A 20,083-nucleotide genomic window follows, 5' to 3' on the forward strand; every position below is an offset into this window, starting at 1 on the left:
AGGAATACTGAACAGTGATGTCATAGTACATGGGTAATGCTCACAGTGATGTTGTAGTCAAGTAGATTGATTGACAGGCAAATGTATGAATGGAAATGCAGATTAGCAAGAAGTACGTTTACAGACAAAGTAAATGAATGCTGATTCCCAATGATGCTAGGCTGTTGTGACATCTGTTCACACCAGTAAATAAAGCAGGGAGTCTTTGGGGGTAAGGGTTTTTTGTGCATAGTTAGTTGTAGCGTCGTATCCTATCTATTTTAACTGTGGGCGGAGGAACGCCGGGTGCTGCTGCATCTACCTCCCGGCAGCACCCGGCGGGAAGGTGATGTGAGCAGGAGCGGATGTAGATAGTGCCACAGTAGCTGTGGCCGTGGATTCCCTCCAGTAGGAGCCCCTGATGCCACTGTCCATATATGGACAGTGACATCAGGGGTTACCGCTAGGAGCAGAATCCCCGGTCATAGCATTGCTGAGGATTCTGCACCAGGAGCCCCTAACGTCATACCTCCCAACCGTCCTGGATTCAGCTGGACAGTCCCGGATTCCGGGCGGTGTCCCGCTGTCCCGGGCAGATAGGGGTATGCCTGCTGTCAACTGTATCTGCGTCCTCAGGATGCAGAAACAGTTGAACCCAATTCTGAAGCAGGGAACCATCAGCTCCCTGCTTCAGAATTCGTTCCGAGCAGAGGGAGCTCCTCTGCTTACCGAGGACTCCCCGGGCACAGCGCTACTTTAAGCGCTGTGCTCGGAGAATCCCTTGATGTCCCTATCCATATATCGCCAATGACGTCAGTGGCTACTTATTGAGCGGAATCCCAGTTGCCGATGATCTAGCCGGGGATTCAGTTTTTAGAGGAAACCCCTGAGGTTACTCTCCATATATGGACATTGACGTCAGGGGCTCCATATGGAGCGCAATCCCCGGCTAGAGTCGGCAACAGGGATTCCGCTCAAGGAGTAGCCACTGATGTCACTGTCCACATATGGACAGTGGCATCAGGGGGGTCCTCCTTGAGGAAATCCCCGGCCACAGCGTCGACAATGCTGTGGCCGAGGATTCCATTCAGGGAGTAACCCCTGACGTCACTGTCCATATATGGACAGTGACGTCAATGTCTACTTATTGAGTGAAATCCTCGTTGCCGATGATCTAGCCGAGCATTCCATTTTTAGAGGAAATCCCTGAGGTTACTCTTCATATATGGACATTGACGTCAGGGTCTCCATCTAGAGTGGAATCCCCGGCCAGAGTCGGCAACGGGGATTCCTCTCAAGGAGTAGCCACTGACGTCACAGTCCATATATGGACAGTGGCGTCAGGGGTTCCTCCTTGAGGAAATCCCCGGCCACAGCGTTGGCAATGCTGTGGCCGGGGATTCCATTCAGGGAGTAACCTGGGGTAACGCTATATACAGTGGGGGTGGCGCTATATACAGTGGGGGTGGCGCTATCTACCGGGGGGGGGGCTGTGCGGCGCCATCTACAGTGTTGCGCTATCTACAGGGGGGTTGTGTGACATTATCTACAGGGGGTACTGTGGCATTATATACAGAGGGCACTGCGGCATTATCTACAGGGGCATGTTCTGCTATATACAGGGGATACCGGCATTATCTACAGTGGGTGTGTGGCACTATCTAAAGAGGGCATTGCGGCATTATCTGCGGGGTATGTGTGGCACTATCTACAGAGGGAACTGTGGCATTATCTACAGGGGGTGTGTGGCACTTTATACAGAGGGCACTGCGGCATTAACTACACAGGGCACTGTTTCATTATCTATACATGACCGAACAGATAAAAACAAGGGGACATAGAAACACAAAAACACCGAAAAAAGGCCATACTTACAAATGGACACAGACAAGTCAGAAACGCTGTTGAAGGAGAGTGAACAGGTGCATTTAAATAATAATAACCACTCCCACTAGTCTTGAGGGGAGTGGCGTGTGGTGCATAAGATGTGTAGTAAAAAATAATAAATGAATAGTGTATGTGCAAGTGATCATATAAGTGAAATATAGGGGGCAGTAATGAGTAACGTGCCTAAATGAAAATAAATGAATAATGGGGTGCAAGTGAGTGAAACATGGAGGGATAGTGTGTAAGTCATGAGGCGCGATGTGTATAGCCAGGCAAAAGCCTATTTGTGACGCCTTGATAATTCATAGAGCGGGCTACCCTGCTTGCTAAGCCCAACGACAACACCCCATACTCTCCCAGCATCAAAAACCCTGGCTGTGTCCAAAAGAAGCAAATAAAGTAAGGAATGCTGTGGCCGGGCATTCCATTCAGGGAGTAACATGGGGTAACGCTATATACAGTGGGGGTGACACTATTTACCGGGGGGGGGGGGGCGCTGTGCGGCGCTATCTACAGGGGGGTTGTGTGACATTATCTACAGGGAGCACTGTGGCATTATATACAGAGGGCACTGCAGCATTATCTACAGGGGCATGTTCCGCTATATACAGGGGATGCCTGCATTAGCTACAGTGGGTGTGTGGCACTATCTAAAGAGGGCATTGCGGCATTATCTGCGGGGGATGTGTGGCACTATCTACAGAGGGAACTGTGGCATTATCTACAGGGGGTGTGTGGCACTTTATACAGAGGGCACTGCGGCATTAACTACACAGGGCACTGTTTCATTATCTATACATGAAATTCATCTGTTTTTAAAAATTTGTCAAAAACGGAAAACATGGACACAGAACGGATACAAAACAGGTGCAAAATGGCTGTCAAAAACTGACCAAGATGGACGTTTTTAACGGCCAACACCCGAACCCTGTTGTGTGAATAGAAACTACAGCAATCCCTGTGTGGTGTGGGGTGGGTAAAAGATGCGGGGTGGGATTGGGTAACTGTAAAGGCGCCAAAAAACAGCTACTCCCTGAAGCTAGGGCTAGTGTTTGGCGTCTTTGCAGGCTCACATGGCTGCTTCGAAGATCCGATCTCCGGTCAGTGGACAGCAGCTGCCTTCTGGGCTCTCTCTCTCTCTCTTGGTGCCGATCTTGGTGCTGCACTGAATATGGCACATGTGACATTACAATGTGTGTGTCAGACTTCAGTGTAACGTTGAGGCCATAGCAGAGAAGGAGAGCCCTGACATGGTACACAACAAGTATCTAATCTATCATGTATCCAATCTATCACAAACTATTCAAGACTCTGATAAAATTGCACATTTTCAAACCCTAGAACGACCTTTTTGGTGGACCATTGTGGTAAAAACTGATGACAACTAACAACAACTGATGACAACTGATGGTTTTGTAGTAAAAAATGTGAAAAAGCCTGATGGCAACTGATACATTTTTGCCTTCGTTTTTCATCAGTTGTAAGGCTGTGTCTACATCAGCGTTGGCTTTCCGTTGAGGGGTTCCATCTGAGGTTTCCGTCGGTTAACCCCTCAACGGAAAGGCAAGCGGAAACCTTAGCCTTCCGTCAAAACAACGGAACCCTGTCACAACGGTGACAAACGGAAACCATTAGCAAAGTTAAGCTAAGGTTTACGTTTGCCTTTCCGTTGAGGGGTTAACCCAAAGGAAACCTCAGACGGAACCCCTCAACGGAAAGACAACGCTGATATGAACAGGCCCTAATCACTTGAGAGACAAACTGATGCTGATGCAACTGATATATGTGAACGCACCCTCTTTATCTTCATATAAACCTCTATTCGAATAATAATATCTATCATATTCCCATGTTTATTCTCTAACTAATATCTTAGAATGTCAACAAACACCCACAGCTCGGTCACCTGTATTGTAATTCATGGAGAGTGCATTGCAACCTTATGTCTGATCAAATATTACCAAGGGCATGACCATATGTTTGTGTTACTGAGCAGACTATCTTTACAACTGTGCTATATGTATCCTACAATTCAATTCCCTTCTTATAATGATAAAACATAATAACCTATAATGGTACTTTGGATGAAATGTCAACAGGGAAAGACGGCCGTATCTATTTTAATGTGTTCTTATATCTATATACATCGTTTAACAGAGAGACGGAAAGAGATGGCTACAATATGTACTTTTACTTCATTGAAAAAAAGGTTATATTTTTGTACCACCTAAAAGGGTTGAGAGATCAGATTACATTTCTAGTCTGGAAAGAACTTTTAACTTCTTTTAAATGTAATAACTAATTAGAACATGTAAAACTTTCTCAGGTAATAATTATAACTGACTTATCATTATGGGTTCTTAATATCTGTCTGACTATCTGTCTGTCTGTCCTGAATAGAATCATGTTTGTTAACTTCAGAAGCTAACCCCCAGTTTTGCTTTTTAATTATATTGTAAAATCTGATGTTGGCACTGTACACACAGTTCACAAAAAAATGTCTACGTTGTTATTGTTAATGATCGTGTATATGTCATGTTAACTGTTTTGTACCAGCTACAACACTGAAGACATCTTCATGTGCCAGACAGGACGTATATGAACAGAGCCTAGTAAGGAACTATGGGCTTTGTGAAATAACCTAAAAAAAACAAAACAATTGTGCCACCCACTGCCTTGGCAACAAGCAAATGTAGCACACACCCGCCCATGCCCGTTCGCCTTCATACAGATCAGTGTAGGAAACAGAACTGTGTGGCTGTGATTTTTACTTTTTTAGTTCTCTGAAGTGTAAAAGATCTCTCATTTCCATTGAGCACTCTGCCCCACACAGTAGAGCAGAATGTTTTTCCTTTCCACTCTCAGGGTTGCTCTTGGGGTCCCCTCCTTATAAACCTCCTAGATTATAGCTACCCCTGGCGAATTGCTCAGTTTGCACCCCCCAAAAAGCCGTCCCTGAACATTTTGTGTCCCTATATTGTTCCATTTTATCTTTTTTACTTTTTCGTTTTTGTATGCTGAATATCAACAGAATGTGAAATAGGTGCAAAAAGGTGGAAATAAATATCTTTTCTCTTTTAAAGTGTAGCTAAACGTTTGACAAACTTCTGACATGTCATAGTGACATGTCAGAAGTTTGGATTGGTGGGGGTCCGAGCACTGAGACCCCCACCAATCGCTAGAACGAAGCAGCTGAAGCGCTCGTGTGAGTGCTCAGCCGCTTTGTGTCTGTTCGGCTTTTTCCGGAAATAAATGTATCGAACACACACAAGGCGGCTGAGCGCTCACACGAGAGCTTCAGATGCTTCGTTCTAGTGATTGGTGGGGGTCTCAGTGCTCGGACCCACACCAATCCAAACTTCTGACATGTCAATATAACATGTCAGAAGTTTGTCAAACGTTTAGCTACACTTTAACTCCTTCCCAATTGGTTCTAGATTTTCTTCTTATTTGACCATAGATGCCAAAAATGAAAAGCATAATATGTCTGAAGTTAAAAGTACAAAAAAGACCAGTATAAATCTTTAGATAACTCAATAGTAGTACAAAGTTGTCAGATCTGGGGCCTTCATTAGGCACCCGACTGCCATGGAAACCCATTGTCACCGGGCGCCAATGGGGTGACGGGGATAAATGGTGCGTGCTCGGCTATTAGACCACGTTATCCTGGCACCGTGTATTTACAGGACTTGCCGCTAACTATCACAAGCGTAAATGTACGGCACGTTGCACCAGTGGGTTAAGGGGAAAGCCTTGGAATTTTAATATTTCTTTTTTTTCTTAGCACCGTTTAGGATAATGGTAATTAGCCATATTTACAGTAAGGGTTAAATTGATAAACCCTTAACGCACCATGACTACAAAATGGATTGCTTTATATAGAGCAGCTTGACGTATAGGTACATCATGTTGCTCATGCGGGTGCAAGAACTGTACCATATGACCACTGCGAGAGCCTGATGGTAATTGACAGCTGTTCTCCCACTGTAATGGCCGGGATCAAGGAAACATATGATCCCGGCTGTATAACCCCTTAGATGCTATGGTCAATAGCAACAAAATCAAAGGAGTTTGACAGAGGGAGGGGACTCTCTCTGTCAGCCCAACAGCGCTTTGCGGGTTGTCATTGCAGCCAGTAGCCTAACAAAGGCCCCCAGGTCTGCCATAAGCACCTTACTTTTAGGCCTTGTCCAAGGGTTGTCTGCAGTGGAATACTGACAGGCAAAAATGCTTTGGAGTATCATTTGTATAGGAGCGAACATACAACTTTTGCTTTAAATCCCCTAAGAGACACAAAAAAAGAAAGTAAAATCAAGTTAAAAAAAAGTTAACAAAAAAGTCTCCAAAGAAATAAACATTTTTTTCATACTAATTCCACTAAATTATTTTTTAAAACCCTTCACAATAAAAACATACATACTGTATTTGATTCTACCACAATCATAAAGACCTGTAGAACAGTTATTTTTACTGCATGGTAAACAGCGACACAAAATAATAACAATGGCGAAATTGCGTTTTTTTTTGCATTGCCACCAAAAAAAGTACCAATACAACCCAGCCCGCAAAAAAACAAGTACTATTTTATGTTTTCCCTGCCGACTGTTGTTGTACAGGGAAAAATAGTGAAGGGACCGCATCACTAATGCACGCTGCGGCACCTGTATTCTTAGCATTTGTGGGGGTCCCAGAGGTTGGAGCCCCACCAATCATAAAGTGATGGTATATCCTAGTGATATGCCATCACTTATAATATGGAATACCCCTTTAATGTACTTTATTTATACCATGTATCCCTTTATTATGTTGTGTCACTTTTTGATATGTGTGTATGTTGGATTTTAAGTGTTTGACATTGATTTGCGTCTGGTAAGTTACAAACGAAACAGATTTGATGCAGAAAATTCTGCACGTAAAAAAATCTGTTTCTTATGGTGTATCTGAATCTGGTTATTTCTGCGGCTTGCGCATGGATTTCTGCAAGTCCAATTCAGATGAATTGGTCAGTCAAATAAAATTCAGCAACAAATCTGCCACGTACATTAAAGAGGCTCTGTCACCAGATTTTGCAACCCCTATCTGCTATTGCAGCAGATAGGCGCTGCAATGTAGATTACAGTAACGTTTTTATTTTTAAAAAACGAGCATTTTTGGCCAAGTTATGACCATTTTTGTAGTTATGCAAATGAGGCTTGCAAAAGTCCAAGTGGGTGTGTTTAAAAGTAAAAGTCCAAGTGGGCGTGTATTATGTGCGTACATCGGGGCGTTTTTAATACTTTCACTAGCTGGGCGCTCTGAAGAGAAGTAACATCCTCTTCTCTTCAGAACGCCCAGCTTCTGACAGTGCAGGTCTGTGACGTCACTCACAGGTCCTGCATCGTGTCGGCACCAGAGGCTACAGTTGATTCTGCAGCAGCATCAGCGTTTGCAGGTAAGTCGATCTTACCTGCAAACGCTGATGCTGCTGCAGAATCAACTGTAGCCTCTGGTGCCGATGTGGCCGACACGATGCAGGACCTGTGAGTGACGTCACAGACCTGCACTGTCAGAAGCTGGGCGTTCTGAAGAGAAGTGGATGATACTTCTCATCAGAACGCCCAGCTATTAAAAGTATTAAAAACGCCCCGATGTACGCACATAATACACACCCACTTGAACTTTTACTTTTAAACACACCCACTTGGACTTTTGCAAGCCTCATTTGCATAACTACAAAAATGGTCATAACTTGGCCAAAAATGCTCGTTTTTAAAAAATAAAAACGTTACTGTAATCTACATTGCAGCGCCTATCTGCTGCAATAGCAGATAGGGGTTGCAAAATCTGGTGACAGAGCCTCTTTAAATCATTCAATAAAGTGTGTGTATGTGTGTCATTTTTTCCTATACACTTTTATGGTGGTAGTGTGCAATATCTATTTAATACTAACTCTCTTTATTTTGTATTTCTTTTACTTAGTTTTCACCCAAATTTTTGTTCCGGTCGTACTTTTGTATGACACAAAAAATGTTAAGCGCTTGGAAAGAGAGAAAAGGAACATAGACTCTAGTGCAGTTCTTCATTTATTCTTTTTTACACTTTAACTTGTGATTTCAGTATATCAAATTACATTTTATAATGTATATAAATGAAATTCCCTTGAATCATATTAAAAGACTCACAATTGGAGTTAGGAATGCATATTTATGATGACCATAGACAGGAAATATTCCCCATTCCAACTGCTATACATCTTTTTACAACAATCTTAATGTTTTTTCCAGGCTAGAATTGCTATTTTAGAATATTTGCATTGATATAATAATATACTTGCATTGCCTGTATAAGAAATGTGGTTATTATCCATCACCATACATGCAGATTATTCATACTGTGGTTTCATGTGCAGAGATGGACTAGAATTGGTTGCTTATCTTGTAATGGTGTTACTTTTTATTTTCATACCCGTTCTCATGTATTACCATGTATGAAGGCACATGCTTACCATTGTCTCTTCCTCTTTTACAGTATGAATGGAATGCTGATGAAGAGTTTCTCTTTAAAGCCGTGATGGTATTTGCCATGCGAGCTCATGTGAACAATACAATTCAGTAAGTTCCAAGAACAGGTAATACAATACTGGCTATAAATGTGAAGAAATATAAAAATGACAATGTCTTAAAGAGAACCTGTCACTAGGTCATATACTGGCTTACTGACCTAAAGGGCGCTGTCTTGTCTCCCTGACTCCAGCACTGATTTTTTTTCTTCTTTTCCTGCCCCCCCCCCCCCCCCCCCGTTCCAGAGATATGGCCCACTGTCCTGTTGGCATCCTCTACGCTATTGTGCTGTAGTTAGCTAACAGGGTGTGAACTACCCTCATGCTGCCTCCCGCTGATCATCATCAGAGGTAGGGAAACAAAACAACAGTGGGCCATATTTCTGTAACTGGGGGGTGGGGGGGTCCAGGGAAAAAGGAAAAACAGCGCTGGAATCAGGGAGACAGCATTATTCAGGTCAGTTAACCAGTTCAAATTCTATGACCTAGTGACAGGTTCTCTTTAATATAAGACTATAATGGGGGTCGTTACTTTGTCCACCCATAAACACTGGCCAGGTTTGCACTGATAACAAGGGGGTATGGCTTTGAGGGCACGGCTTCACATGTAGTGTGATTTGCCACATAGGTCTGGGAACTATTTATTATTTGTCAAGGCTTTTTAAACTTTTCAGCTCTAAGCACAGAGAAGTTGTTTTGGTTTTTTTCCAGACTTGGCAATGGTTCACCATTTCATAGCATAGATACCTCTGGCAGATAAAATCAATGTGATAAAACAATTGTGCGTTGACATAGCTAGCAAAAATGACTTTACAGAGTCATGAATATTACAGAATTACAAATTGATCTTTATTTAACCCATGTTGGGTAATATTATGTCACAGAGCAATGTGAGCCACATATATTATTCTAACAGGGAGAAGAGGATGAGACTCATATACTAGCATCCTACTATAACCTTCCTCAATAAATTTTAAAAATAAAGCAGCTTTTACTTCTCTATTAGCGTCATTTTTGCTATCCATGGCAAGTAATTTACCACATGGTTTATCTCCCATAAGGTTTCAATACTGTAAAATGATGACACATTGCCACAATTTGTTCGTACACCATGATCCCTGGTAACTGATAACTAAAGATGGAAGAAGTGATCTGATTTGTTACTATTGGAACACCTCCAGTTCTTGTCTGCACTAGTGTAACGCTGGTGAAATATCCCTCTCCTGCCAGCAGTCCCCACTGCCAGGTCTCATACCTCCTCTGGCGGCCTGCCTCTCTCTCAGGCCCCCGACGTCTTCTATTGCCCTCCGCACACGGCTGCATTGTCCCTAGTGCGCGCTCCGGCCATCTATAAAAGGGCCATCACATGCAAAGTTTAAAAACCACTTAACCAATCCCTGTTGCACCTAGGACTATTTAAGCGCCCTCCACTGTCCACCTGGTGCCTGAGCAACATTGCAACAACCTAGTGTTATCTTACGAAGGTTTCTGTGTGCAGCTGTATCCAGTCCGCTATTGCTATCTGTGGTCAGACTGTATCCGCTTATCCATTACCAGCCTGTATCTAGTCCGCTATTGCCATCTGCTGTCAGCTGGTATCCAGCTACCTGTCTGTTTGGCCAGCAGCTACTGCGCTGGGACTACCTTAAGAAGTAACGACATAAGAGGTGGCCCTAAGCCAAACCGATGGAGTAGCCCAGTGGGTCTACAAACCTGCTGGTTGTAACAGATAACCGTTAGATTTCATACATGTGGCCTATACAGTATATTTGCACGGGCATATGTACTATAGGAAAATCTCCTGTGGTTGCTTTGAGGCTCATAGAAAGCTGGAGCTCATGTTAGCACAGGTTATCTCCATCTCCTGCAAAACTTTTGCAAAGTCAATTCAATCCTAACCTTGACTTAGCACTCACCTATTCCATACTAATATGCACCCTTAAAATGATGTTGCAGAGCCAATCTGGCTGAATTCTTTGTGACCGCTCACATTAGTGATCTATTTACAATGCTAGGGGATTGTATGTAACATATACTTGACTTATGTCAATTATAAGTACAACCCTAGGCTCTTAAAAAATCATATTTGCCTGTTGTTAAATAGAATCCCCTATGGGAAACACTCCTCCTCTCGCCATTCTTACCGGTGGGAAGCTGAAGAGCTTGGATGAAGCAAGGTGGATATTTTATCCCAAAATTTTTAAAAAAAAATAATTCTGTAAGATCTAAAAATATCATTTAATTATTTTACCCTGCAAAACCACCATGAAACTTGAGTCCGTTCTGCAGGGGAAACTAAAGCAGCTCTCCAGTATTAGGACACGTAGTACCATCTCAGTTTTCTGGGCCCCTGGGAGCATGATTTAGGAGAAGGGGATTATCTTTAAATCCATTAGCACCCAACTAGACACCCAGCCACACAGATGAACTACTAATGTACCATATAGATAAAAACATAGCCCTGTCTTTGTAGATGACTATTCAACATTATTGGTTTTCTATCCTCATAGTTCATTCACTAAACGATGAAAATCCATCAATACATAATAATGGTAAAAGATATTGCTAGCATGAGATGAGCTACATTATTCAATCACTGTACGTTTTCTCTCTGTACATAGGATTTCAAATATTTTAACCTGCAATGTAACTCCGAGAGTGTCATTCTGGTTTGTGGTTACATCCCCTTCAAATAGCTCGGAACCTATAAAAAGCACAGAAGTGAAGAATGCAATAAGGTACATGCAGAATACATATGCAGCTCTTGGAAGTTACTGATTCTACTTGAGGAGTTGATGCGAAAAACAACATTACTTAGAGTTTGTTGCATTAGAACAACTTTGCTTTATATGTTCTCCTGTGATGGGAAGTTTACCAAATGATTGACACCTTAACCCCTTAATGACCGGGCCATTTTGCACGTTAATGACCAAGGATTATTTTTTGTTTTTCCACGGTCGCATTCCAAGAGTCGTAACTTTTTTTTTATTCCGTCGACATAGCCGTATAAGGGCTTGTTTTTTCCGGGACGAGTTGTATTTTGTAATTGTACCATTTTTAGATGCTTATAACATATTGATTAACTTTTATTAACTTTATTTTAGGAGAGAATTGAAAATAAGCAGCTATTCCAGCATTAATTTTCACGTTATAAATTTACGCCGTTTACTATGCAGCGTAAATAACATGTTAACTTTATTGTATGGGTCGGCACGATTACAGGGATACCAAATATGTAAAGGTTTTATATGTTTTTCCTACGATTGCACAATAAAAACCCTTTTAGAAAAAAATTACTTGTTTTTGCATCGCCGCATTCCAAGAGCCGTCATTTTTTTATTTTTCCGTCGATGTGGCCGTACGTGGGCTTGATTTTTGCGGGACAATGTGTAGTTTTCATTAGTACTATTTTGGGGTACATAGGACTTATAGATGAACTTTTATTTTATTTTTTATGGGGGGAATGGGAGAAAAGAGAGAATTTTGCCGTTGTTTTTTGCGTTTTCTTTGGACGCCGTTCATCCGGCGGTTTAATTAATGTGTTCATTTTATTGGTCAAGTTGTTACGATCGCGGGGATACCATATATGTGTATGTGTGATTTGTTTTGACCGTTTTATTAAATAAAACCACTTTTTGGGGCAAAAAAGTAGTTTTATTTGACTTTGACTGTAATTTTTTTTATTTTTTTTTTCACAAACTTTATTTAACGGTTTTACTTTTTTTTTTTTAGTCCCACCAGGGGACTTCACTATGCGATGTGTAGATCGCATATATAATGCTTTGGTATACTTCGTATACCAAAGCATTATTGCCTGTCAGTGTAAAACTGACAGGCAACCTGTTAGGTCATGCCTCTGGCATCGCCTAACAGGCAGATGCTGAAGACAGACCTGGGGGTCTTTGTTAGACCCCCGGCTGTCATGGAAACCCGACGGCGACCCGCGATTTGTTTGCGGGGGCGCCGATCGGGTGACAGAGGGAGCTCCCCCCTCTGTCAAACACATTAAATGCCGCTGTCACTGTTGACAGTGGCATTTAATGGGTTAAACTGCCGGAATCGGCGCGTGCTTCGATTCCGGCAGTTGCAGCAGGAGCCAGGCTGTGTATAACAGCCGTGCTCCTGCCGCTGATCGCGTGGGTAAACTGTCAGTACCCGCGCGATCACAGGACGGATATATCCGTCCTCCTGCGCGAACTAGCAGCTGCTGAGGACGGATATATCCGTCCTTCGGCGTTAAGGGGTTAAACACCTGATGTAAGAGATTGTTTTTGTTTTTTTTATACTGGACGCTACAATGTCCAGCATGAATGCTAGAAGTTATGCTCCATGCACAAAGCAGAGCCTCCGTACAGAACCATATTACGGAGACACTCTCGGGAGAAAACCTCAGTAATGCAAAATCTAATGGAGCATGCTATAGAATCCAAGAAAAAACCTCTGCGTGCCTCCATATGAAATTGACAGTCATACAGAGGTACAGCATTGCCCTATAGATTTCTATAGGTGCCATATGACAGATCCATACATCTTGGGGGTTGTACTGAGTCATAATATGCCAGTGTGCACGAGCCCTTTAAGTTTGTGCTCCCATGACATAAAAGAAGCGACTTAAATATATCAGATTACCCGTTTCTTTTTTTTTATTAATGCCTTTTGCCTGTTGACCTTTACAAGTTTTTCTACTCCCTCTCTGTACTGGAACAAATATGGAAAAACATAGGGGGGAATACACAGCCCAATGCATTTCCCAGAGCCATGTCTTTAGAAATCAGAGCCAAATTTCGAAGGTTGCTGTAGGCGCCAAGATTTCTAGTTCAAGGGGTTGTTCATTTTGGACAATCCCTTTTTATCAGAAGGCTCCACTGACGATAAGCTGATCACCGAATGTGCCACTGCTGGGACCCCCAGCCATAAGCTGTAATATGTGGGGAACTTGGAAGCAAGTGTCCAGTTGCTGCAAATTAAATATATTGCATTACTAAATAGATTGGTTCCAACTGATGGAAAATCCAATTTTTATCGAAATTAATGATGAAACAATCCAATCATAGCATTTAATCTGATATTGTTTGGGAGAATGCATGTGCAGCAAAGTACATAAACAATGATTACTGGAGTGGGAAAGTTTCCCACATCAAAAATCATTCTGATGACTGTATATTTCTTACAGTATATGGCATTTTAGTGGGGTTGTCTCACAAAGACAACCTTGTAAATGGAAGCTGGGACGGCAGGCAGCTGATCCAGCTTCTCTAAATTTTGCAAAGAGCCACTGCAGGAAAAATGTAGTTCAAATGAGTGGCCGACCATGTAATACATGAATGGGCAAGGTCCACCAGAGCAACAGCTACTCTTTGTGAGCGGGTCTCTGCTCTGGCTCACAGAGGGGATCACAAGTGGGTAACTCATTCAATGACGTCCATATGCCCTGATAGGGCATGTGGAAAGGGGTTTTCGTCATTAGACAACCTCCTTACCGACCAGAGCCCTTATAGTGGAGAATATTGGAACACGTGTTTTGTTTAGGGGCAAAATGACCTGTGTACAGTATTTCCCACTTTATTCACATGTACAAACATTTTTTTCACAGACTTGAAAGGAACCGGATAAACAGTGCCTTTCTATTAGATGATAACACCCTGGAGTTCCTTTCCATCCCCCCTACACTGGCTCCTGAAGCTGTACCTTCTAGCTCCTCATGGCTAATTGTATTTGGGGTGGTTGTTGTTATTCTCGGAGTGGCAAGCATTTTACTTGTGATATCTGGAATCAAGCGCAAAAGGTATGTTAGTTCAACCATCACTTGTGAACTCTATTGTGGAAAATATCTGTAACGAGTGCAATTTATGTTATTGAACAATGAGAAAAGATTCACAAATTGATTAGTACAAAACGTAGATAAATATCAGGGGTAAAGAATTAAAAGGGTTGTCTGAGATTTTTAAACATTTCAGGACCTGCATTAAATGTTATAAGAAAACGAAAGGTTACTCTCATTTTTAGATCCTCCTGCCACTCAAGCATCGATGCCACAGTGGTCCACGTCGATCCTGCATCAATGACGTCACGGTCATCGTTGACATGACCTTTATTATGTACATGAGCCAATCACTCCCTCAGCACGCTGTACATGCAGGCACCACCACTAAAGCCAACGATTGGCTGTAGGTCACGTGATTGATGAACATGACTTCATCACTGCTGGAACCGGCGGGGACTACTAGAGCATCGGCGCTGGAGTGGCAGGGGGGATTTAGAATGTTAACTTTCTTTTTTTAATCACTTGCAGCATCTACTGCAGATAAGTGGGAAAAAGTGCTTTATATCAAACTGAGATAGTGAGTGTGTGAGCTTGCTAGAATGTTTTGAACTAAAGTGTGTTTGTCTTAAAAAGGATCTGTCACTAGTTTATTAATGACCTATCGCCTAACTAATCTTATTTGCAAAGTTGTATGCATTTTTCTAAATATGATAAGTTGGCTATACTTGCCAAATAGGAGGTGACTCTTTCTTTTCACTCTGGGCGGTGTAATGTTTTCTGTATGACTTCTTCCCAGCCCAGCAACACAGCCTGATCATATAGTATACATTCCCGACTGCGTTTTCAACTGGTGACATCTCCACTAGAACTGCGATCAGGGCCAGTTTTAGACTGTGTGGCCCTGGTCAAGTTTAAAAGTGGGGCCCCAAATGCTGAATTAGGGCTTGTTCACATCAGCATCGGGGTTCCATTGATGGCTTCCGTCAGACCTTTCCGTCAGGGGAACCCATGAACGCAAACCAAACGGAAACCATAGCTTCCGTTTGTATTACCATTGATTTCAATGGTAATGTTTCCGTTGCAAATGGTTTCCATTTTTCACCGTTCGGTAAGGTTTCTGTTTCTTTGGCAGAAACAATAGCGCAGTCGACTAATACCCCCATACTATTACTGAATAATATCGCCACACCATAACCACATAGTGACTGAATAAAACCCCCATACTTGTAATGCTGGGGTGGGGAGACAGACAGGTAAGCCCTAATCTACCCGCCACTCAGTCCCTGCCTACTTGCACGGCCCGTCCTAGGCGACGGCGTACAACTGGGCGACGGAACCTACGCTCAATAAGTGCACGGCAGACAAATAGACAAGGGTACACACAAGCTAAGGGAAATGGGGCAGTTGCCCACAGCAACACCGTGAGCAACAAGAGTAGTCAACGAGCCGAGTCAAACCAGGAGTGTACGAGGTACCAAACGCAGAGCAGGAGCGTAGTCAGTAAAGCCAGGGTCAATTTGAAGCAGAGGTCAATAGTACTAGCAGGAACAGCAGAGCCAGGAAACCAGACAGAATCACAGGCAAAGGAAGAGCAGGAAATGAAAGTATAAATAGACCGAGGGCAGGAGCTAGCTCCGTCTGGCCAGGCTGTGATAGGTTCTCCCACTCCTCAGCCTACCAGCCTGAGTGGTAGCAGATCGAGTCACTCTATCAGACCTAGGAGCAGATGCAGGCTGATTAACCAGGGGCGTCGACACAGAAGCTGTGTCTGGCAGATCCTTTACAATACTGTTACTGAATAATACCACCACACCATAACCACATAGTGACTGAATAATAGCACCATACCGTTACTGAATATTACCACCACACCATAACCACATAGTGACTAAATAATACCACCATACTGTTACAGAATAATACCGCCACACCATAACCACATAGTGACTAAATAATACCACCATACTGTTACAGAATAATACCGCCACACCATAACCACATAGTGACTGAATAAAAACCTCTATACAAAAACCAATATTACCACCATATAGTGACCATATAGTGGTAGGTGCCGGTTATACACAGGAGCTCTGCAGACGATATAAGTGATTACAGCACATTAATATCTAGGGACTCACAGGTGATGTTTTCTCTGATTAGTCGTTCACTTTCCCTTTTTTCTCCATCCGGCCCAGACCACTGTGACGACTTATTACAGCCACAACTCGTCTCTGCAGAATTTGACACACACACATGTTGGTTTTTCACTTTTCAAGCTCCCCCCTCGTGTATACCCCATCCTCTAAACAAACTCGTAATCGACAGTGCCCCAGATGATAATAATGATCCCTCAGTGCTTGACACAATAAAAGTGCCAGATCAGTAACCGTGCCCACTTTGTGCCTCCACAGAAGTAATTCCCCCTTTGAGTCCCCTGTAGATAGCACCAAACACAGCTCGCTGTAGAAAGCGCCACACACAGCCCCTGTAGAAAGCGCCACACACAGCCCCCTGTAGATAGCGCCATACACAGCCCCCTGTAGATAGCGCCACGCACAGCCCCTTGTAGATAGCGCCACACACAGCCCCTTGTAGATAGCGCCACACACCGCCCCCTGTAGATAGCGCCACACACAGCCCCTTGTTGTAGATAGCGCCACACACAGCCCCTTGTTGTAGATAGCGCCACACACAGCCCCCTGTAGATAGCGCCACACACAGCCCCCTGTAGATAGCGCCACACACAGCCCCCTGTAGATAGCGCCACACACAGCCCCCTGTAGATAGCGCCACACAGCCCCCTGTAGATAGCGCCACAGTCCCCTCCCCTTGTATATAGTGCCACACAACCCCCCTTAGTAGATAGTGCCACACAGCCCCCCTTCCTTCTATATAGTGCCACACTACGCCTCTCCTTTGTATATATATATATATAGTCCACCCCCGTTGTATATAGTGCTACACAGTGCCCCACAGTTGTATATAATGCTACACAGCACCCCCCTCCGTTGTATATAGTGCTACACAGCGCCCCCCTCATTGTATTTATTGCTACACAGCCCCCCCCATTGTATATAGTACAACACAGCCCCCCCATTGTATATAGTGCAACACAGCGCCCCCCATTGTATGTAGTACTACACAGCGGCCCCCCGTTGTAGGTAGTGCTACACAGCGCGCCCCGTTGTATATAGGGCTACACGGCGCCCCCTCCCTTGTATATAGTGCTACACGGCGCCCCCCCTCCTTTGTATATAGTGCTACACATCGCCCCCCCCTTTGTATATACACTGCATTCCAAATTATTATGTAAATGTTATTTTTCGCTGATTTTCCTAAATAGTCGATGCAAATGACAGTCAGTATAATCTTCAAGCCATCAACCGTTGGAGTATAATGCGAATTTTATTGAACAAATCTCCTAATGATAATAGATTTTTTTTTAGAAGTAAAAAAACTCAAAATGCACTATTCCAAATTATTATGCATAACAGAGATCAAAACATTTTAATGGTTGTAATGAGAACTAAAATGGTAATTTGTTGAATTTGCAGCATCAGGAGGTCATATTTACAGAAATCAAAAGCTCTTTCAATCAAAAAAAACTTAGACCCCCCCCCCTTCTTTGATATCACCTTCACAATTCTTGCATCCATTGAATTTGTGAGTATTTGGACAGTTTCTGCTTGAATATCTTTGCAGGATGTCAGAATAACCTCCCAGAGCTTCTGTTTTGATGTGAACTGCCTCCCACCCTCATAGATATTTTGCTTGAGGATGCTCCAAAGGTTCTCAATAAGGTTGAGGTCAGGGGAACATGGGGGCCACGCCATGAGTTTCTCTCCTTTTATGCCCATAGCAACCAATGACACAGAGGTATTCTTTGCAGCATGAGATTCTCTATATATATATATATATATATATACACACATAAATAGGGACACTTCCCTTTACAGATCGCGCCATACAGACTCCCCCTGTAGATAACTCCATACAGACCCCCCTGTAGATAACGCCATACAGACCCCCCCTGTAGATAACGCCATATAGCCCCCCGAAAAAAAAAGCGGCCTATAGTTTGTCCTACAAAAGAGATGTATCCCCTATCCACAGAATAGGGGATACATGTGGGATCGCTGGGACGCCCAGCGATAAGGAGAACGGGGGACCGAAAGTCCCCCGAAGTTCTCCATGACAAACCTCGTACTTCCGGCGTCTGCGCAGTTCAATAAAAATTAAAGGAGCGCTGGTCATGCATGCGCACAAGCGCAACCGGTGGGCAAGTCATTTCTATGGATCTGCAGACAGCCCCCGGAAGTCCGAGGTTTGTCATGGAGAACTTCGGGCGACTTTCGGTCCCCCGTTCTCCTTATTGCTGGGCGTCCCAGCGATCACACATGTATCCCCTATCCTGTGGATAGGGGATGCATGTCTTTTGTAGGAACAACCCCTTCAGTGGCGTCGCGCTGTAGCAGCCATAGCAACTGCTGGCGGAGCTTCCGGCCATGGGGGGGTGGCACGGGCCCCCTCATGCTGCGGGCCCCGTAGCAGCTTCTACAGCTGCTATAGCGGTAGTTACACCACTGAGCTGTGTGCTGTCTTATACTAACACATTAACGATACTGAAGTGTTTAGACAGTGAATAGACATTCCACGGGATGTCTATTCACAATCCCGGCACTTCGGTAATATTTCTGTGGTAGTTACAGCAGAGCAAGCGTAATCTCGTTGTAACTTGTCATTTACTACGGGAACATCCTTCTGGCCGCCCGGATTGATAGAAGGGTCCGAGAATGGCTCCAAGAGGCTCGTCGGGAGGTCTTCCTAGTCTGGTTCCTACCTTGCAGCCACCCCTGCTGTCCTCAGATGCCGATCCTCCTAAGGAGTCTCTGAGGATGGACCAATGGACTAATGTAAGCTATCTACCCAAGAGAGACAACGCAGACGCACTTCGGGACTTTGTCTATATTGCGGCCTCGGAGGCCATCTTTTGCGTCTGTGTCCCCAAAAGCCCCAAAGCCTAGGGTTGGTAGAAGAGACAACCTTGGGCAAAGAAGGTCTCTCGTCTAAATTGTCCATACCCGTGACCATAGTATTCAGCGAGAAAACGCATCAGGTCTCTGCGTATCTGGACTCTGGATCCGCTGCTAATTTCATTTGTAGGGACCTCGTGGATCTTCTGCAATTACCCACTACCCCTCTGGAGAGACCGTTGATGGTTGCATCGGTAAATGGACTACCTCTTCCAGACCCAGTTATAGCTGTGACCAAGCCGCTGAGGCTCCAAGTAGGAGCTCTCCACTCCGAGCTTCTATCGTTCTATGTCTTATCCAAGGCCGTTAACCCCGTGCTGCTGGGCCTGCCTTGGCTCCGACTACATGCCCCAGTCCTGGACTGGAACTCTGTAGAGGTTCTCCAGTGGGGCCCCGAGTGTCACAACCGTTGCCTGGTACAGATTCGCTCGGCTCAGCCTCCTCTGCCACAGTCATTGGCAGGATTGCCTGGTCATTATTCTGCATTTTTGGACGTCTTCAGCAAAAGGGAGGCAGAGGCACTGCCCCCACACCGGGCGTATGACTGTCCTATCGAGCTGATTCCTGGTGCATCCCTTCCCTGTGGTAGGGTATATCCTCTCTCCTTGCCAGAGACTCTGTCCATGTTCACCTATGTTAAGTAGAACTTGGAGAGGGGCTTCATACGGAAGTCTTCCTCCCCGGCAGGAGCCGGGTTCTTCCTCGTCAAGAAGAAGGATGGTTCCCTGCTTCCTTGTATTGACTACCGGGGTCTCAACCAGATCACGGTGAAAAATAAGTATCCATTGCGACTGATCTCAGAACTGTTTGATCGTATACGTGGTGCCAAGATTTTTTCCAAACTAGACCTGCGTGGAGCTTACAACCTAATCCGGATTCGCC

At 44.0% G+C, this 20,083-nt stretch overlaps 1 protein-coding gene across 2 annotated transcripts in view; it reads left to right on the forward strand.

Moving 5' to 3' along the window:
* Positions 1–20,083, forward strand: part of CLTRN (collectrin, amino acid transport regulator) — a 96,184-nt gene that overhangs the window by 55,210 nt on the left and 20,891 nt on the right. For both annotated transcript variants that reach the window (XM_075850881.1, XM_075850882.1), the window contains 3 exons: positions 8,374–8,456; positions 11,026–11,142; positions 13,998–14,189. In XM_075850881.1, the coding sequence (XP_075706996.1) occupies positions 8,374–8,456; positions 11,026–11,142; positions 13,998–14,189 (392 nt within the window). The remainder of the gene's footprint in view (positions 1–8,373; positions 8,457–11,025; positions 11,143–13,997; positions 14,190–20,083) is intronic.

The sequence above is a fragment of the Rhinoderma darwinii genome, chromosome 2 (genome assembly GCF_050947455.1).
Source record: "Rhinoderma darwinii isolate aRhiDar2 chromosome 2, aRhiDar2.hap1, whole genome shotgun sequence".
Lineage (NCBI taxonomy): Eukaryota > Metazoa > Chordata > Amphibia > Anura > Rhinodermatidae > Rhinoderma > Rhinoderma darwinii.